Source organism: Sander vitreus, chromosome 10, assembly GCF_031162955.1.
Source record: "Sander vitreus isolate 19-12246 chromosome 10, sanVit1, whole genome shotgun sequence".
In the NCBI taxonomy this organism is placed as follows: domain Eukaryota; kingdom Metazoa; phylum Chordata; class Actinopteri; order Perciformes; family Percidae; genus Sander; species Sander vitreus.
The window spans coordinates 17,055,149-17,069,342 of NC_135864.1; the positions used below are offsets into that span (position 1 = coordinate 17,055,149).

At 40.5% G+C, this 14,194-nt stretch overlaps 1 protein-coding gene across 1 annotated transcript; it reads right to left on the reverse strand.

Annotated features, from left to right (window-relative positions):
* Positions 1 to 3,146: 3,146 nt before the first annotated feature.
* LOC144524382 (zinc-binding protein A33-like) lies at positions 3,147 to 12,692 on the reverse strand. The gene is made up of 6 exons (XM_078260590.1): positions 12,086 to 12,692; positions 11,274 to 11,369; positions 9,702 to 9,935; positions 9,432 to 9,454; positions 8,781 to 8,896; positions 3,147 to 5,677 (listed from the first exon to the last, which is right to left on the reverse strand). The coding sequence occupies exons 1-6, from the start codon at positions 12,602 to 12,604 to the stop codon at positions 5,082 to 5,084; spliced, it is 1,584 nt and encodes a 527-aa protein (XP_078116716.1). The 5' UTR covers positions 12,605 to 12,692; the 3' UTR covers positions 3,147 to 5,081.
* Positions 12,693 to 14,194: the final 1,502 nt, after the last annotated feature.

Below are 14,194 nucleotides of genomic sequence, written 5' to 3' on the forward strand. Positions count from 1 at the left end.
CCTTTATGGGATTTAGGAGATCTATTGGCAGAAATGGCATTTAGTTTTCATTAGTGTATAATCACCTAAAACTATGAATAGTTGCATTTTCGTTATCTTATAATGAACTCTTCATTAGAGGTCTCCACGGGTCTACCCGAACACGAGACCCGACCCAGGACCCGTACGGGTTCGGATCCACTGTTTATACGGTCAACTGGGTCCGGGTCGGGTCCCAACGTATTACCGCAGGTCCCGGGTCGGTTTAACATTATGTGTGATACTGGAGTGGAGATCAGACAAGTGATCATCAGAGAAGTTGATTCTAAACAAGCTGCAGTTGTCATGATCTATCACTGTGACAGCAAGTGGACTTGGAGCTGAAATAACAAGTGAATTACCAACGCTGTTTCAATCAGCAAGAGCAATAACACAAAACCTAAATGTTTCTTTTACCAACTTTCTTGGCAAGGGTGGATTATATGCATCATGGTCAGGCACAGGGGAGAAAGCTACTAATGTTACATTAGGTAAGACGCAAAGTTTTGTTTTGACAATTTGTAAATTAAAGTGTTCATATTATACTCATTTTCGGGTTCAGAATTGTATTTAGAGGTTGTACCAGAATAGGTTTATGTGTTTTAATTTTCAGAAAACACCATATTTTTGTTGTACTGCACATTGCTGCAGCTCTTCTTTTCAGTGTTCAGCTCTTTGTTTTAACTACAGAGTGAGGCATCTCACTTCTGTACCATCTTTGTTGGGAGTCGCACATGCACAGTAAGTACTGCTAGCTTGTCAGTTGCAGAGTATGAGGGAGTGCCTTGCTAGTAGCTATGCGAGCATTATAATGTGTGTTACAAAGTGACGCATGTTTGTCACGGAATTAAATGCTGGACTACAACAGAGCTGTTTGGAGCAGTTTGTGAACTTTTCTGCAGTTTGTGTTTTCTGTTGGAGATGGTAAGTCCCTTTGGGGTGGACTTTGGGCTTTTTCACTTTGTAAACCTACAACGTGCACAACAAGATAGATAACACAATAAAGGAAAGGGGGAAAGCCAAAAAGCACAATATGAGCACTTTAACATGCACTTGTTAATACCAATCACCTGTGAAATCGGTGCCAATAGGGTCTGTGTCTCCCAGGTCCGTACAGGTTTGAGTGGAGTCGCTGCTTTCAAATAAGAGACGGATTTGGTTCCGGGTAGTACATTTCTGGGTCTTTTTGGGTCCAGGCATGAATTTTTGGACCCATGAAGACCTCTACCCTTCATAACTATATAGGGAGCAGGTCCTCCTCCATGGAGCCCGCCATGTTGCACCGGCATGTTTCTACAGTGCCCCAGAACCATAGACCGTACAAATAAGTTCGGAACCCTTATACATCCATGCCCAGAACGGACAAACCACTGACTCTAAGGGCGTTTTCACACATACCTCATTTTGGTCCGACCAAAAGAGGTGGTCTCGGTCCGGACCAAACTGAACCATGGTCCGGTTCGTTTACAGTGTGAAAGCATTTTTTGGATGGTTCGGACTTTCGGACCAAATACAAGAAGCTCTGGCAGGCTCTCTTTGTGTTACAAGACCGGGGAAGCTCCTTTAAGGAATACCTCGGTGCTCAGTGTGTAGGCTACATGAGAGAGAGAGAGAGAGAGAGAGAGAGAGAGAGAGAGTGACGGTGAATGCGCTCAGAGCAGACAGCTGTCGGCTATCAGAGCAGAGAATACATCAGCAGTTTATTTGTTAAGTGGTAGTAAATGTACAGTGTAGGTTTCCGTTTGTCTCTGAATAAATTCTCCAGAAAGTTCCCATGTCTTGCTTCTCAACATCACAACAAAACAAAAAGAGCCGCGGCAGTATGGGAGAGAAGCAGTCAGATGAAAAAACTATGACACAGAGAGAGGATACGAGAGGACGGGGAAGCTCGTCTACAAACTAATCAATTATAAGTATCTGGAGATGCAGCTCACATATGTGATGACGGCAGGACGTAGTTTTGTCACTTATAGTTCTTTAGTGCGCTTGCATAACTGCAGTGTGAAACCAAAACTTACTGGATCAAATGTATACAATGTAACAAAAACATGAACCTTGGTCCGGACTTTCATGTGTGAAAACGCCCTCAAACACTGGCTCTAGAAAGAGCCTTTGGCATTTTTACGTTACCTGAAGGCCATCATAGATTCTACTACAAGCTTGGAAAGGGAGGAGCATAGACTGTAAAAATAATGGACGAAGCTTCACTGGCTTGGCCACGTTATCCTCCCCAGCTCCACCCTCTTGTCAAAAATGTCACATCCGGTTGCAAAAGAGCAAGATGGCGATGCCCGTATCGCAGAATTCAAGGATTCGAAACGGCAGTCCACAGACCATTGGATGACATCACGGATGCTACGCCCACTATTCTTACAGTCTATGAGGAGGGATGAGGAAAGGGGTATTCAGTTGGCTGCAATCTGCACCCTCACCGCTAGATGCCACTAAATCCTACACACTACTCCTTTAAGTAAAGGATCTGAATACTTCTTCCTCCACTGGTCATATCTGCTTGGAGCCTAGAACTAGAAGTTGCTTGACATCCTCCTGGATCATATACTTAATATTATGTTTACAGTCCACCTCATCTGGATCTTTCATAATGTAAATTTGCCATGTTGGTCTATTCTGTATACAAGAAGGATCCCTCCTCTGCTGCTCCTCCTGAGGTTTCCTCCATTATTTACCCTGTTAAAGTTTTTTGGGGGGAGTTTTCCTTATCAGAATGGATCAGAATTGTCAACATAAATTTGTAGACATAACTTTGTGATTTGTGAAAACGGGCTGTATAAATAAAACCGACTTGACTGGAAAATAACGTTGCATCACTTTTTGAGTCTTCCCTAAAAGCTTTGAGGCTGAGGAGGTTGGCTTCTGTATGGTTCATAAAAACTCAGTTGTATTATTATAAAGACCACTAAGGAGGCAGAGTGATGCTGCATTCAAAGTTACTGTTAGGCGCCCTCTGGTGGAATCAAATATACCACCAACAACCTTAGGAAGAAATGTAATCATTGAAATCTAATGCCAAATATCTAGACGGTGTTTTCCCTAGTCAAAACATTCAGAGACACTCAAAGTATTTTAAAATGACATTTTTGCAGGGTTCTGTAAAGGAAAGGCATATAGAAGTCATCATTACTTCATTTATTTAAAAAAAACAATTTTTTAAACGGTACATGTCATTAGAATAACGGTATTGGATACATAACCGCTTCAAAACACAGACATTGCAGCAAAATTAGTTAATACGATTATGAAACCTTTTTGCAGAGACCAGTTAAAGTTCTGTGGAGTTTTCTTTTAAACAATGAAATACATTCAGTGTTACTAAAACGCTGTCTGTGTTTACTTGAGCTCTAACAAATGTGCTGAACTAATCTTTTTCAAAATATTTGCAAAGGCATTGTTGACATCCATGTTTACTAGCAAGTAAATTCATAGTGCTACTAGAGGTCAAAAACTCCACAGGGAACTTTTTCTAAAGAATTTAAAATAAAAAAATAGAAATGTCTTTTTCTTATTGTTTAAAAAGACTAAGACCTACAATGCGTTAGTCTGTTTCTCAGTACTTTTTATAATACTCAGCCCCAAAGCCCATTCATGTCTGTTTCTACAACTTGATTGGAGTCCACCTGTGGTAAATTCAATTGATTGGACATGATTTAAAAAAGGCACACATCTGTCTATACAGAAGGTCTCACAGCTGGCTATATATGTCAGACCAAAAACTGAGCCATGAGGTCGAAGGAACTGCCTGAATACACTATTCTTTGCAATATAATTGAGGTCTATGGCACATAGGAATAAGATATATCATGCAAAAAAAGAGAAAGTTCTCTGCGCTTCTGCAGACCACAACAATCCGGTGCAACCAAGGCAGGACAAAAACGGTATAAAGTAACAAAAAATAGCCAGTGCAACACAAATGTCTTGTTACTTGACAGTTTTATTACTTAAGGTGCAAAACAGTGACTAACGTTTCAATGTAGAGTTACATCTTCATCAGAGTCCTTGGAGAGAATGGGCAATGAAGCCCTTAATAAGAATCAACAGGTGCGTAAGGGGGCAGCTGCCTGAAGATACACCCATCTCAACCAAGGTGTTACACTCACCAGTCATTGAAGGGCAAATGCCCACACATAGTTCAAAAGTGATTAAAAAACAATGTTGATTAGTAACAATGTTGATACGTAACAAATATAAAATGTTCACAATACAATGGAAATAAAAGTATATTCATCTTAAATACTATATTTTAACATATTTTGACTTTAGAGAAAGCAAGTTAAATTAAATTCTTCATTTAAACCTAGAGGTTCTAAAGTGCCGAGTGGATGTATCCAGAACGCTTCCCTGCATAGAAGTTTATTAATGATATCGCCACCCCTGGATGGGGGTATGATTTTCTCGATTCCCCAAAACCTCAGTGATGCAGGGGAGCCATGATTGGCCTGCTTATAATGCCTCGCCATGGCATATGTTAAATTCTGGGTACGAATAGCTGTTTTACGTTCAGATATTCTTAGTTTGAGTTGACGTTTTGTTTGGCCTATAAAAGCCAGTACACAGGGACACTTTAGAAGGTATACTACATGTGTACTGTTACAATTAATAAATGAAAAGATGGGAGTATTTCTTGCCAGTGCGAGGATGTGAAAATTCCTTCGCATTGGTCGGAAGTCTTAAGTAATAAAACTGTCAAGTAAGAAGACATCTGTGTTGCACCGGCTATTTTTTGGTTACTTTATTAAGATATATCATGCGTTGGATACACAGACAGTTGTAAGTATCATCAATTCACTGTTGGGTTTGGTCTTTTCATAGGATTTGTTGACAATGGCAACATTGTAGAATATCAACAGCCTTGAAAGTGTCATCTGTCTTGTCCTTTAGTAGTTTAATCTTCTTATTTCAAGACTTACACGAATGTGTCAAGGTTACCTGCGTGTTCATCCCACCACATCATTAATACAGCAAAGTCTTTATGACAAGGCAGATGTGTGAAAGCTCATAAGATGAGTCCATTTAATCAGCGGCTGAATCTTGTTCTGCAGTTTCATTCAGAATCTGTCCTCTGATGAAGAGGACATATCTCCCCAGTGTGGGGTTACTATGGTGAGCGGCTCCCGGTTGTGTCCGTTGATTATCGGCCAGGGATTAAAGTACGGCAAAACAGGTTCTTTGAATTTGGCATTATAGAAGGTGAAGAGGTGGCTCATGTTTCCTGCATCATAAAACCCTACGTCACCACGATTATAGTCCAGGTAGATCCCAACCCTCCTGGGGGGTTTAGAGGGATATATCAAGCTCTCATCTGAGTCAGTGCATGCTTCATACTCCCTGGTGCCATTGCCGTTATCTCTCAGCACCAGGGTCCAGAAACCATCATCTGGGCAGAGGCTGATCTCCTCCTTTCTGTTGACGGAGGCTTTGGCCACACCCAGACCCCATGCTGTCTTGGAGCCCACCTCCACCTCCCAGTAGTGTCTACCAGAGGAGAAGGCTACAGAGCCCAGGACAATGTTGTAGAGAGTGAAGCGCTCTGGGTTGTTGGGCAGGTCGGGCTGGATTTTTCCTACCTGGACGCTGGTGCAACACGGGGATACCCACAGGCGGGGGTAGGCTGTGTCTGGGTCGAGGGTCACCGCTGTGACAGCTAAAGAGGGCAAAAAAAAATATATATATTACAAAATGGACCAATGCAACAAACGTGTTTACAGAGAATGACCCGAGAAAGAATACTTGGCAGTGACCTTCAACAAGATACTGAATGCCTAGCTGCTCAATTAGTGTAAGACGAGCTGGATAAGAGCATCAGCTCCATGGATACAAATAAAATATAAATGATACTGCGTCAAGATGTAACTCCATAGATTAATTCAATCCTTTATTACAGTCTAGTCTTACACAATCAGCAATAATGTATGATTATATGTCATTAGCAAATGACCCAAAATAAGTCTTTGCACACTTGACTTTGACCCAGTGACAAAAAACATTTTGAAAGCAGATAGTCATGTTTGAAACTCCTGACAGAGCGGGGGGTTATTGCACAAAAGTAGAATTTATAAATCCAGGATAACCCATAAAGCGAGCCTTGACATAGTCTAATCTGTGCATCCTGGTTTTGTGTGTTTCACGAAGGCCAAGCCAGGCTGAGGAGGAGCGACGAGATCGAGCCAGGCTGAAGTAATTCGGATAGATGCGCGTTCACGGCTTTCTTTAACAGACCGCGAGGTCAATCACAGATTTACTGATGCTAAAATGGAGAATACGCGTTGTGCATACTTTACAGAGTGAGCAGCAGCTTCTTATGGAAGTATGATAATGTGAAACCAAGGAGGTAAGCTTCTCCTCGGACCGCAAACCTCCTATGGCGCCATTTTGATGCTAACAAGCCATCACCCGCCGTTAGCATTCCATTGACTGCCATTCATTTTGGCGCCACTTTGACAGCGAATAACTTTACATCTGAAGCGTTTAAAGACTCTATTTGTCCATTGTTTATTTCTAAAGAAACACGACAATGTATAAAAGGCTCCATTACCTTGTACCTCACGTTATGGCTCCGTAGCAGACGTTTTTGTACAAATAGGCTAACTATTGTATCATAACCACACTGTCACATAGTAGAGGAATTACCGTATAGTACAGGAGAAGCTAGCAGGCAGTTTCAACTTACATTAGCTGTTTAAGTTTAATTACTAATGTTAACTAGCATTTTAGTTAGCAATAATTAGCCTGTGCCCATGTTATCTCTTTACATATACCTACGCTCTCCGTCTCTGCAATATTCGGAATGATTGAGATTTCTCTTGGCACAGCTACCAGAAGACTTCCAACTTTCAGACAGGTTGCTCACGTCACATTTACGTCTTCGAGCTCAGTTGGAGGCTGCGCAGTAACGCTCAGCCATCACCGGAAAAGTGCTTCTAATAGCCTTCACTGGTCTCCGTCCAGAGCAACGGGATCTGTTGGTCCATTCTTACAAAATGTATGTATGTATGTATGTATGTATGTATGTATATATATATATATATATATATATATATATATATATATATATATATATATATATATATATATATATATATATATATATATAAATAAATATAAACACGGCCGCTGGAATGAAACGCGAGAGAAAGCGTGGTAGACGATCACGGACCGACTGAATGCGTAAGTAGCCTAAAAATATACTTTTATGTATATCTGAATTGAAACCGTCATAATCATACCATTCAAGGAGTTAGGCTAATTATTTGCACAAATGAACAGTTGTACTCTTAACATTAAAAGTGAGCAGAAGACAGCCTAATGTTACGCACGAAATGTACCATTAAGATCAATTACAACCACTAAGCGCAAAGTGTACAGCAGTTTGTGGAAATAATTAGCCTAACTCCTTGAATGGTTTAATTTAAGAGCAGTAGTTCGTACATGTATATTTTTAGATAAATCATTTAGTCTGTACGCTTCTGCCACGGTTTTTCTGGTTTGTTTTTTTATTTTTTACAGAGGCCAAGTTTCCTTCTTTACATATATGCTTTGCTCCCTCGTAGGCCTATATATGGACATAGAAAAGGCACTGAAGAAATTAGACTCTGAAATCTAGAAACTATAAAGATAATCAAGTGATCAATTTAATGCACACTGTAAACATGACTGTAACAGTGTATTCATCAGTTATTTCCCCCCAGCAAAATATAAGGTCAAAAACCATTGAGGTGTCCTCTCCCTGTTGTTTCATGAATGTACAGTATGTACAGTAGCCTCAACTATATAGTTACTGGTCCAGTGAACTAAGACTATAATTAAGGAGGATTGTACAATAAGGATAGTTTTTTATAATTGTACAATCCTCCCAAATTGCAGTTTACTGGAGAGAACACACATTGTGTGCTAAGAATGCCAAATTAAATGCAAACAATGGTCTCTGACCAGTGAAAACAGTGATGAAGGATATATTATCCTTCATCACTGACTTCATTTAAAAACACATCTGCAACTGTATCAGCCTTTTCTAATCATCTCAACAACTGCCACAAAATATTCACCAAACTTCTAACAATATGAACAGCAGTTTTCATACAGCAATATAACAGTAACAATGACTGTCACATGAATAATTATAAAACATAATGGTCAAAACTTTTAATAATAACAGTGCTTAACTGGACAGCAATATGTACCTGTTGTATTTTAATGCAGCCTAATAAAAATAAGGTAAACTCACTGCTGAGTGAACAGAAAAGGCTCCAGGATTAATAAATCCTGGCTGTTAGCCAAAGGCTACCAAGTCAAAGCAAAATTTATTCAAGATAACTGGAATATCCCAGCTTAATCCCTTATCCTGGTTTTGTGCAATACCCCTCGGGTTGATACGAGACGGAACATAAAATGCAAATCACAAAAATCTCTTTTGTAACTATAGCCAACTTTTTCTTTTTTTTTCTTTTTTTTTTTTTTTAAAAGGATTTCTCCACCAAGTGTACATGTCAAAGTCAATGCACTAGTAATGGGGAGAACTACTACTCAGCCTGTGAAAACAATTATACCAAGTCTTCTGTGACTTTGGAGGAGCTTTGAAGTCTTAGAAACTGATTCAAGTGACTCCAAGTGGGATCTAGACTTGGGTTTGGAGACTGCAAATGTTGGACAGAAACGGTGTTGCAGTGGGATCCAGTATTTTTGGAGCTTGAGTGATATAAGTCAGCCTCAGCCAGCTGTTATCACTCACTGTGTGTGTGTTTGTGTACCTGGCTGAAAAATGGAGCTCATTTTCCTCCAGGTCCTATACTGCAGAGGTCCCAGGAACTCTCCTGACTGCAGATCCACACCCAGCGCTGGGGGGCGCTCAAACAAGCTCTCAGCCCTGAGAGAGAGAGAGAGAGAGAGAGAGAGAGAGAGAGAGAGAGAGATCTTGCTTTAGTAGGTACACCTTACAAGAAACATAATGTTTATATTTGTAATTTTACAACTGTCAAGCATTGAGGTATAAAAGAAAAAAAATATAGCATTCAAAAGTGAAGATTTAAGCCATGAACAGCACATTGTGGCCTTTAAGTAATATCTTTGTTATAGCTACATTCTTAGCTAAGCCCCCTATTTAACAAGAAATTACACTGCTGAGTCCTATCCTAAGTTTTAAATGGACTTTCTGCTTCCAGGTGGCCACTAGTTGGCATGACAATGTGTGGCAAAGATGATGTGCTAAACCACAATAATGCCCACATATCCTGTTATAGCAACACTTACAGTTAATTACAAAACAATCTGCCATTACCTTGTGACTTTAGACATTTCATTTAGCACAACGGTCACGTAGAGATAAAGAAGGAGAAGACCTAGAAATGAAGGAGTAACTCAACAAGAAATCAGTGCTGTGGAATGATCTTGATGATACTCACCCTTCAATGAAATCTTTGATTCCCTGAAACAGAGCAGATCAGAACAAGCCTATGATTACACAATACTTCTGTTTCTGCCCTAACATGCGGAAAACATCTCTGACTAACTTCTAGAAGAGAGTAACAAAATTATTTGGTATTTCCTGGCAGTGGTTTTTTCATGCAACTGCCGCTCCTCTTCTTTTTTAAATCTATCTAGATACAGAAATGTGCTATATTAGCATGATGACCATCATCCATCCATTCATTCTTCTCTCTCTTCTCTTATACCTTGAGTTGCTTTGGGTTTTCTTCCTCTATCAGTTTGAGGCGAAGCTGGTCAGCCATACATTCCATTTTGCTGATTTGCTCTGTGGTCTGAGTGAGCGCCTTCTCCAGCTGGTCGAGCTTCTCCTCTTTCTGCTTCTGCAGTTTCTCCTTTATGTGTTCCTCCTCCTCGAGCAGGAATTCCCTCAGAAGGCCAAACTCTGCAGTGACCGTCTCCTCCAGATCTCCTGCTCGCTCCTGGAACACAGGGAGGACTCCCATCAGCAAAAACGATAAGATAAGATTTTGTTACATTTCAACTCTAGGCCAAAGTGATGGCTCACTATTTAAACATGTAACTTAAAAACTGAAAGAATGTTGCTCGTGTACATTTATCCACTTCTCTTATTTCATTACAGTTTGAATGCTACACAGGGCATGTTTTGCAAAATAGTGGGATTCATAATAACGCAGTTCGGTAGGAGAGTCGGGTGTGTTATTCTAGTAGCAAAGATAAAAAGCGTACTACAGAGGTCTAGTAAGCTCACTTCTTCTCCACAACTCAATTTGTTTTACTTTCAAACTTGTAGTCTTCTTGGGGACACTTACTGTATCAGACTTTGTGCAGCTCCTTCTGGAGCCACACAAAAAGTGTATACACGTTTTATCACATATGCTGTAGTATTCCCCTAGACTTGTAAACAGAATTTTATGTTGTTGGAGTTCCCCTTAAGTAATAGAAGAAATGCAGCACTTTCTTTTTTTATATTGGTACTTTAAGGATACTAAAGTATACTGTAGAAATATTTTATTCATTCATAAGACAGGTAGATAGACAGGTAGAATAATAGGCACTTACAGACACAAACGTACAAAGAATACTTAATAGAAAGACAGATTGCCAAACTTGTTGACCCACATCCTGTCATACCGACAGAGAAACAGAGAAGTGAAAATCTGTGAATGTGCACATAAACTGGGTCAAACAGACAGACGGGCACACAGAAAAAATTAAAGGCTGAGACAGACAGGATAGAGAAAGAGAGTTTGTAGTCTAACCTAGAGCAGAGATATGTGAAGTTTATCTGCGGCAGCAGAAACGCACCTACACAGCAAACATCCTTCACTTAAATCTTTGTTTAACACACACACACACACACACACACACACACACACACACACACACACACACACATATAAACACCCACAACACACCTATTTGGGGGGAGTGCTGATCTGGTGGAAAAAGCGATCCTGTCTAAACTCAGCCAGCTGTTATCACTCGCTCTGTGTGTGTGTGTGTGTGGCCTGTTAAAGAAGAGATTGTGAAAAAGGCAAACATGACATGCATGAAATGTTTATTGATCACCTGTTTATTTTCAGGAAGGACCTCTGCATTTGCTAAACATGAGAACCATGTTTAGCATCAGGTTCAAGCAAACAACGCTGAGTAACAACCTGTTGTGTCACCACCACAAGTCATAATTAGGACAAGTCATCCGTCGTTCCTGTCTGTCAGACAGGTAAGGATGGAGGAATGCAGGTGAATGTTGTTTTGACCAGAATTCCTGGTTCTATGATGACACACACAGTTACCTTAACGAGAAGGATCTTTTCATTGGTCTGTCTTTGGAAGAGCGTGGCCTCCTCTGTCTGAAGCTGAACCCTCTCTAGAGCGACAGACAGCTTATCCTGCAGCAGAAATAGACAATCACATGTTAAACATTGTTAAAATGTGGTGTCGCTAAACCAGATTATAGGCTACTTATACTAGATCATTTGATTGGTGCCTTTTCTCTGAACAACACCATCTTTAATGGGAGTCATACGATGTCCACCCTTTCCTAAACTGACTGTTAGAATTTATGACCCACAAATTCAAACAAAATGGGAACCAGCAACAGAAAAACACGAGAGGCCTCTCAGAGGGAGTCTCCAAACAAACTGCTGATGGTCAGCTGCAGGGTTAAAAGTGTAGGGCAGTTACAGGAGCTCACACTGTTCTGCTGAATTCCTGTAAAAAACAAAATACCTTAAGGCTGCCAGGGGCAAACAGGGAGTCTTTAAAAAAAAATAATAATAATAATAATAATAATCTATTCACAGCATCTGCTCTGTGAAAGCCCTGTTTTTATATGCTGGAGCAAATGTGTTTATTTAATAAACACAATCTCAATAAACTTGCTTTGATTTGCATTTAGGAATGTTTTTCAAACGTGAGATATGTTTCTTTCCAAGATCAGGGGGAGGGGTGTTAAATGAGCATGGAGGAGCATGGCACTCCCTGAAACTTAGACTTTAAGTTTAAGCTTGGTTTTAAGATGAGATTCTGCAACCTTCGGCCTAAACAGATAGAGCTTTATCGGAAGGGAAAGTGTCTAAACTCAGCCAATGAGACAGTAGCCTACCTTGTAGTTTTCAAAGGCCTCGGTAATGGGGATGACATTGTGGGTCTTGTGGTCCCGGGACATGCCGCACACCAGACAGATAGGGAGCTGGTCGTCCTCACAGTAAAGCTTAAGCTTCTCCTCGTGCTCCTCGCACATATCCATACCCAGGCGCGGCCAGTGGCCGACGGACGAGGCCAGGCTGGTCATGCTGGACCCAGGCTCCCGTTCCTCCGGCTCCTCCGGCTCACCCTCGTAGTGCCATCCGGTTATCCCCGCGGCTGGGTCCATGGCCCGGGCTCTTCGCACACTGTCCACGACGTTGCACAGAAGCGAGTTGGGTCGCAGTTTACGGCCGCTCGACTTTCTACACTTTGGGCAACTCGACAACTCGTCCGCCTTGGCTTCCCAGCACTGGATGATGCACACCTGGCAGAAGTGGTGTCCGCACTCGAGGATCACCGGATCATGGAACAGCTCCAAACACACCGGGCAGGTGAGCTCCGAGTGTAGTTCCTCAATCGCGTTGGCGTCCGCCATTCTCGGCTGCGAACATAGCCCTAAAACAGAAACGTCTGGTGGCAACAAAGTAACGAGAAAGACTAGAGTGCTCTTCCGTTCACAGAGAGGGAGTGGTCTAGCTCAGAGTGATAGAATTTGTTTTCACGGAAGAGACTGGAGGCGTGCAGCAACAGGCTTTGTACAGCAGCCGTGCAGCTACTTTACATGACGGGCATAGCCTACTGTCCTGGAGCCAAACCACTTTTATTAGAAAGATTGACCCACAACGGAAACCCACTCAAATGTAGACTAACAAATTGGCCCAACGTTAATGATATTCTCTCAAATTTCATCTTTGACGAAATGGTAGCCTATAGGCCTACTTCCTCTTAAAAAGACTTGGTAATGGAATTGATGAGTAAAGTTTCTTGCTTTAGAGAACAATGAGGCCTGTAAAGCATTAAGAACAACTTGGGTAGTCAGGATGTTAAAAATCAAAGTCCTTAATAAAATATCTTTAAGTCATATGACTTAGTTTATTTAGTTTAGCATATCCGGTGCAGGAGGGATTTATTTCTGATAAACCGGATGAAGTGTCCCTTATGTGTCGAGGACATTCTCCTAATTAAGTCTTTAAAAAGCCTCTTGTTTCAGCTACAAAATGCATCTTTTATAATATGATGCATGGGAACGTTCTCTGAAGGTTCTGTGATATTTTTTTTAATCTTCAGAGAATGTTCAGGGAACGTTCCCTGAAGGTTAAAAAAAAAAAAAAAAACCTTTAGAGAACCTTTAGTAGGGTTCAAAGTTAAGGTGTGTGTGTGTGTGTGTGTGTGTGTGTGTGTTGTGAATCACAATAAAAAAATATTGTGAATCACTTTGTGTCAAAGTTCTAATTAAAAACTTTCCACAAACTTGGGGATTTAGTAATAGCAGGTACAACTCACTGACCTCGCACCTGATAAACTTACTGAGTTATCCTATACTTTAGCATATGGGCTAACACAGTCACATTTAAGTTGGTATCGATATTTGCTGCTTACAAACACATGCTGTATTTATATTACCAGCTTTATGGGCTCATTATTGTGCTTCAGAATAAAGCTGTAGAGTACAAACTTATTTCAACAGATAAATGAGCCAGATGTTCAATGTAAGTTACAAAACACACCCTACAGCCTCTAAACCAGTATCACAAAAGGAAAAAAGAAGGAAACTAGCTGACACAGTAAATCAGTAAGGGAATGTTTTACTGATACTGAATGATTACTCACTAGGTCACTTTGCTGTCACTTAGATACTTACTGGTTAAACAAACTGTTTGCAGCTTTGTGTATACATTTGTTTTACTTCTCATATATGCATATACATTTACCACATACCTGTTTACATTCTGGTTGAATTCAGTTTATTCATTTGCAAAAACTGTCTACACAAACATAACATAGGCATATATATTACTTTTAATAATATAATGCTTATATTTTGTTTTGCTTTTATTACTACTTAATGAGTATTGTTGGAAGGAGCCCGAGATCCAAGATTTCACTGCCAACGACTGCTTCTTGTAATTGTTGTTCACGTGACAATAAATAACTTAAGAAACTTAAAATATAAGAATCAGCCCCC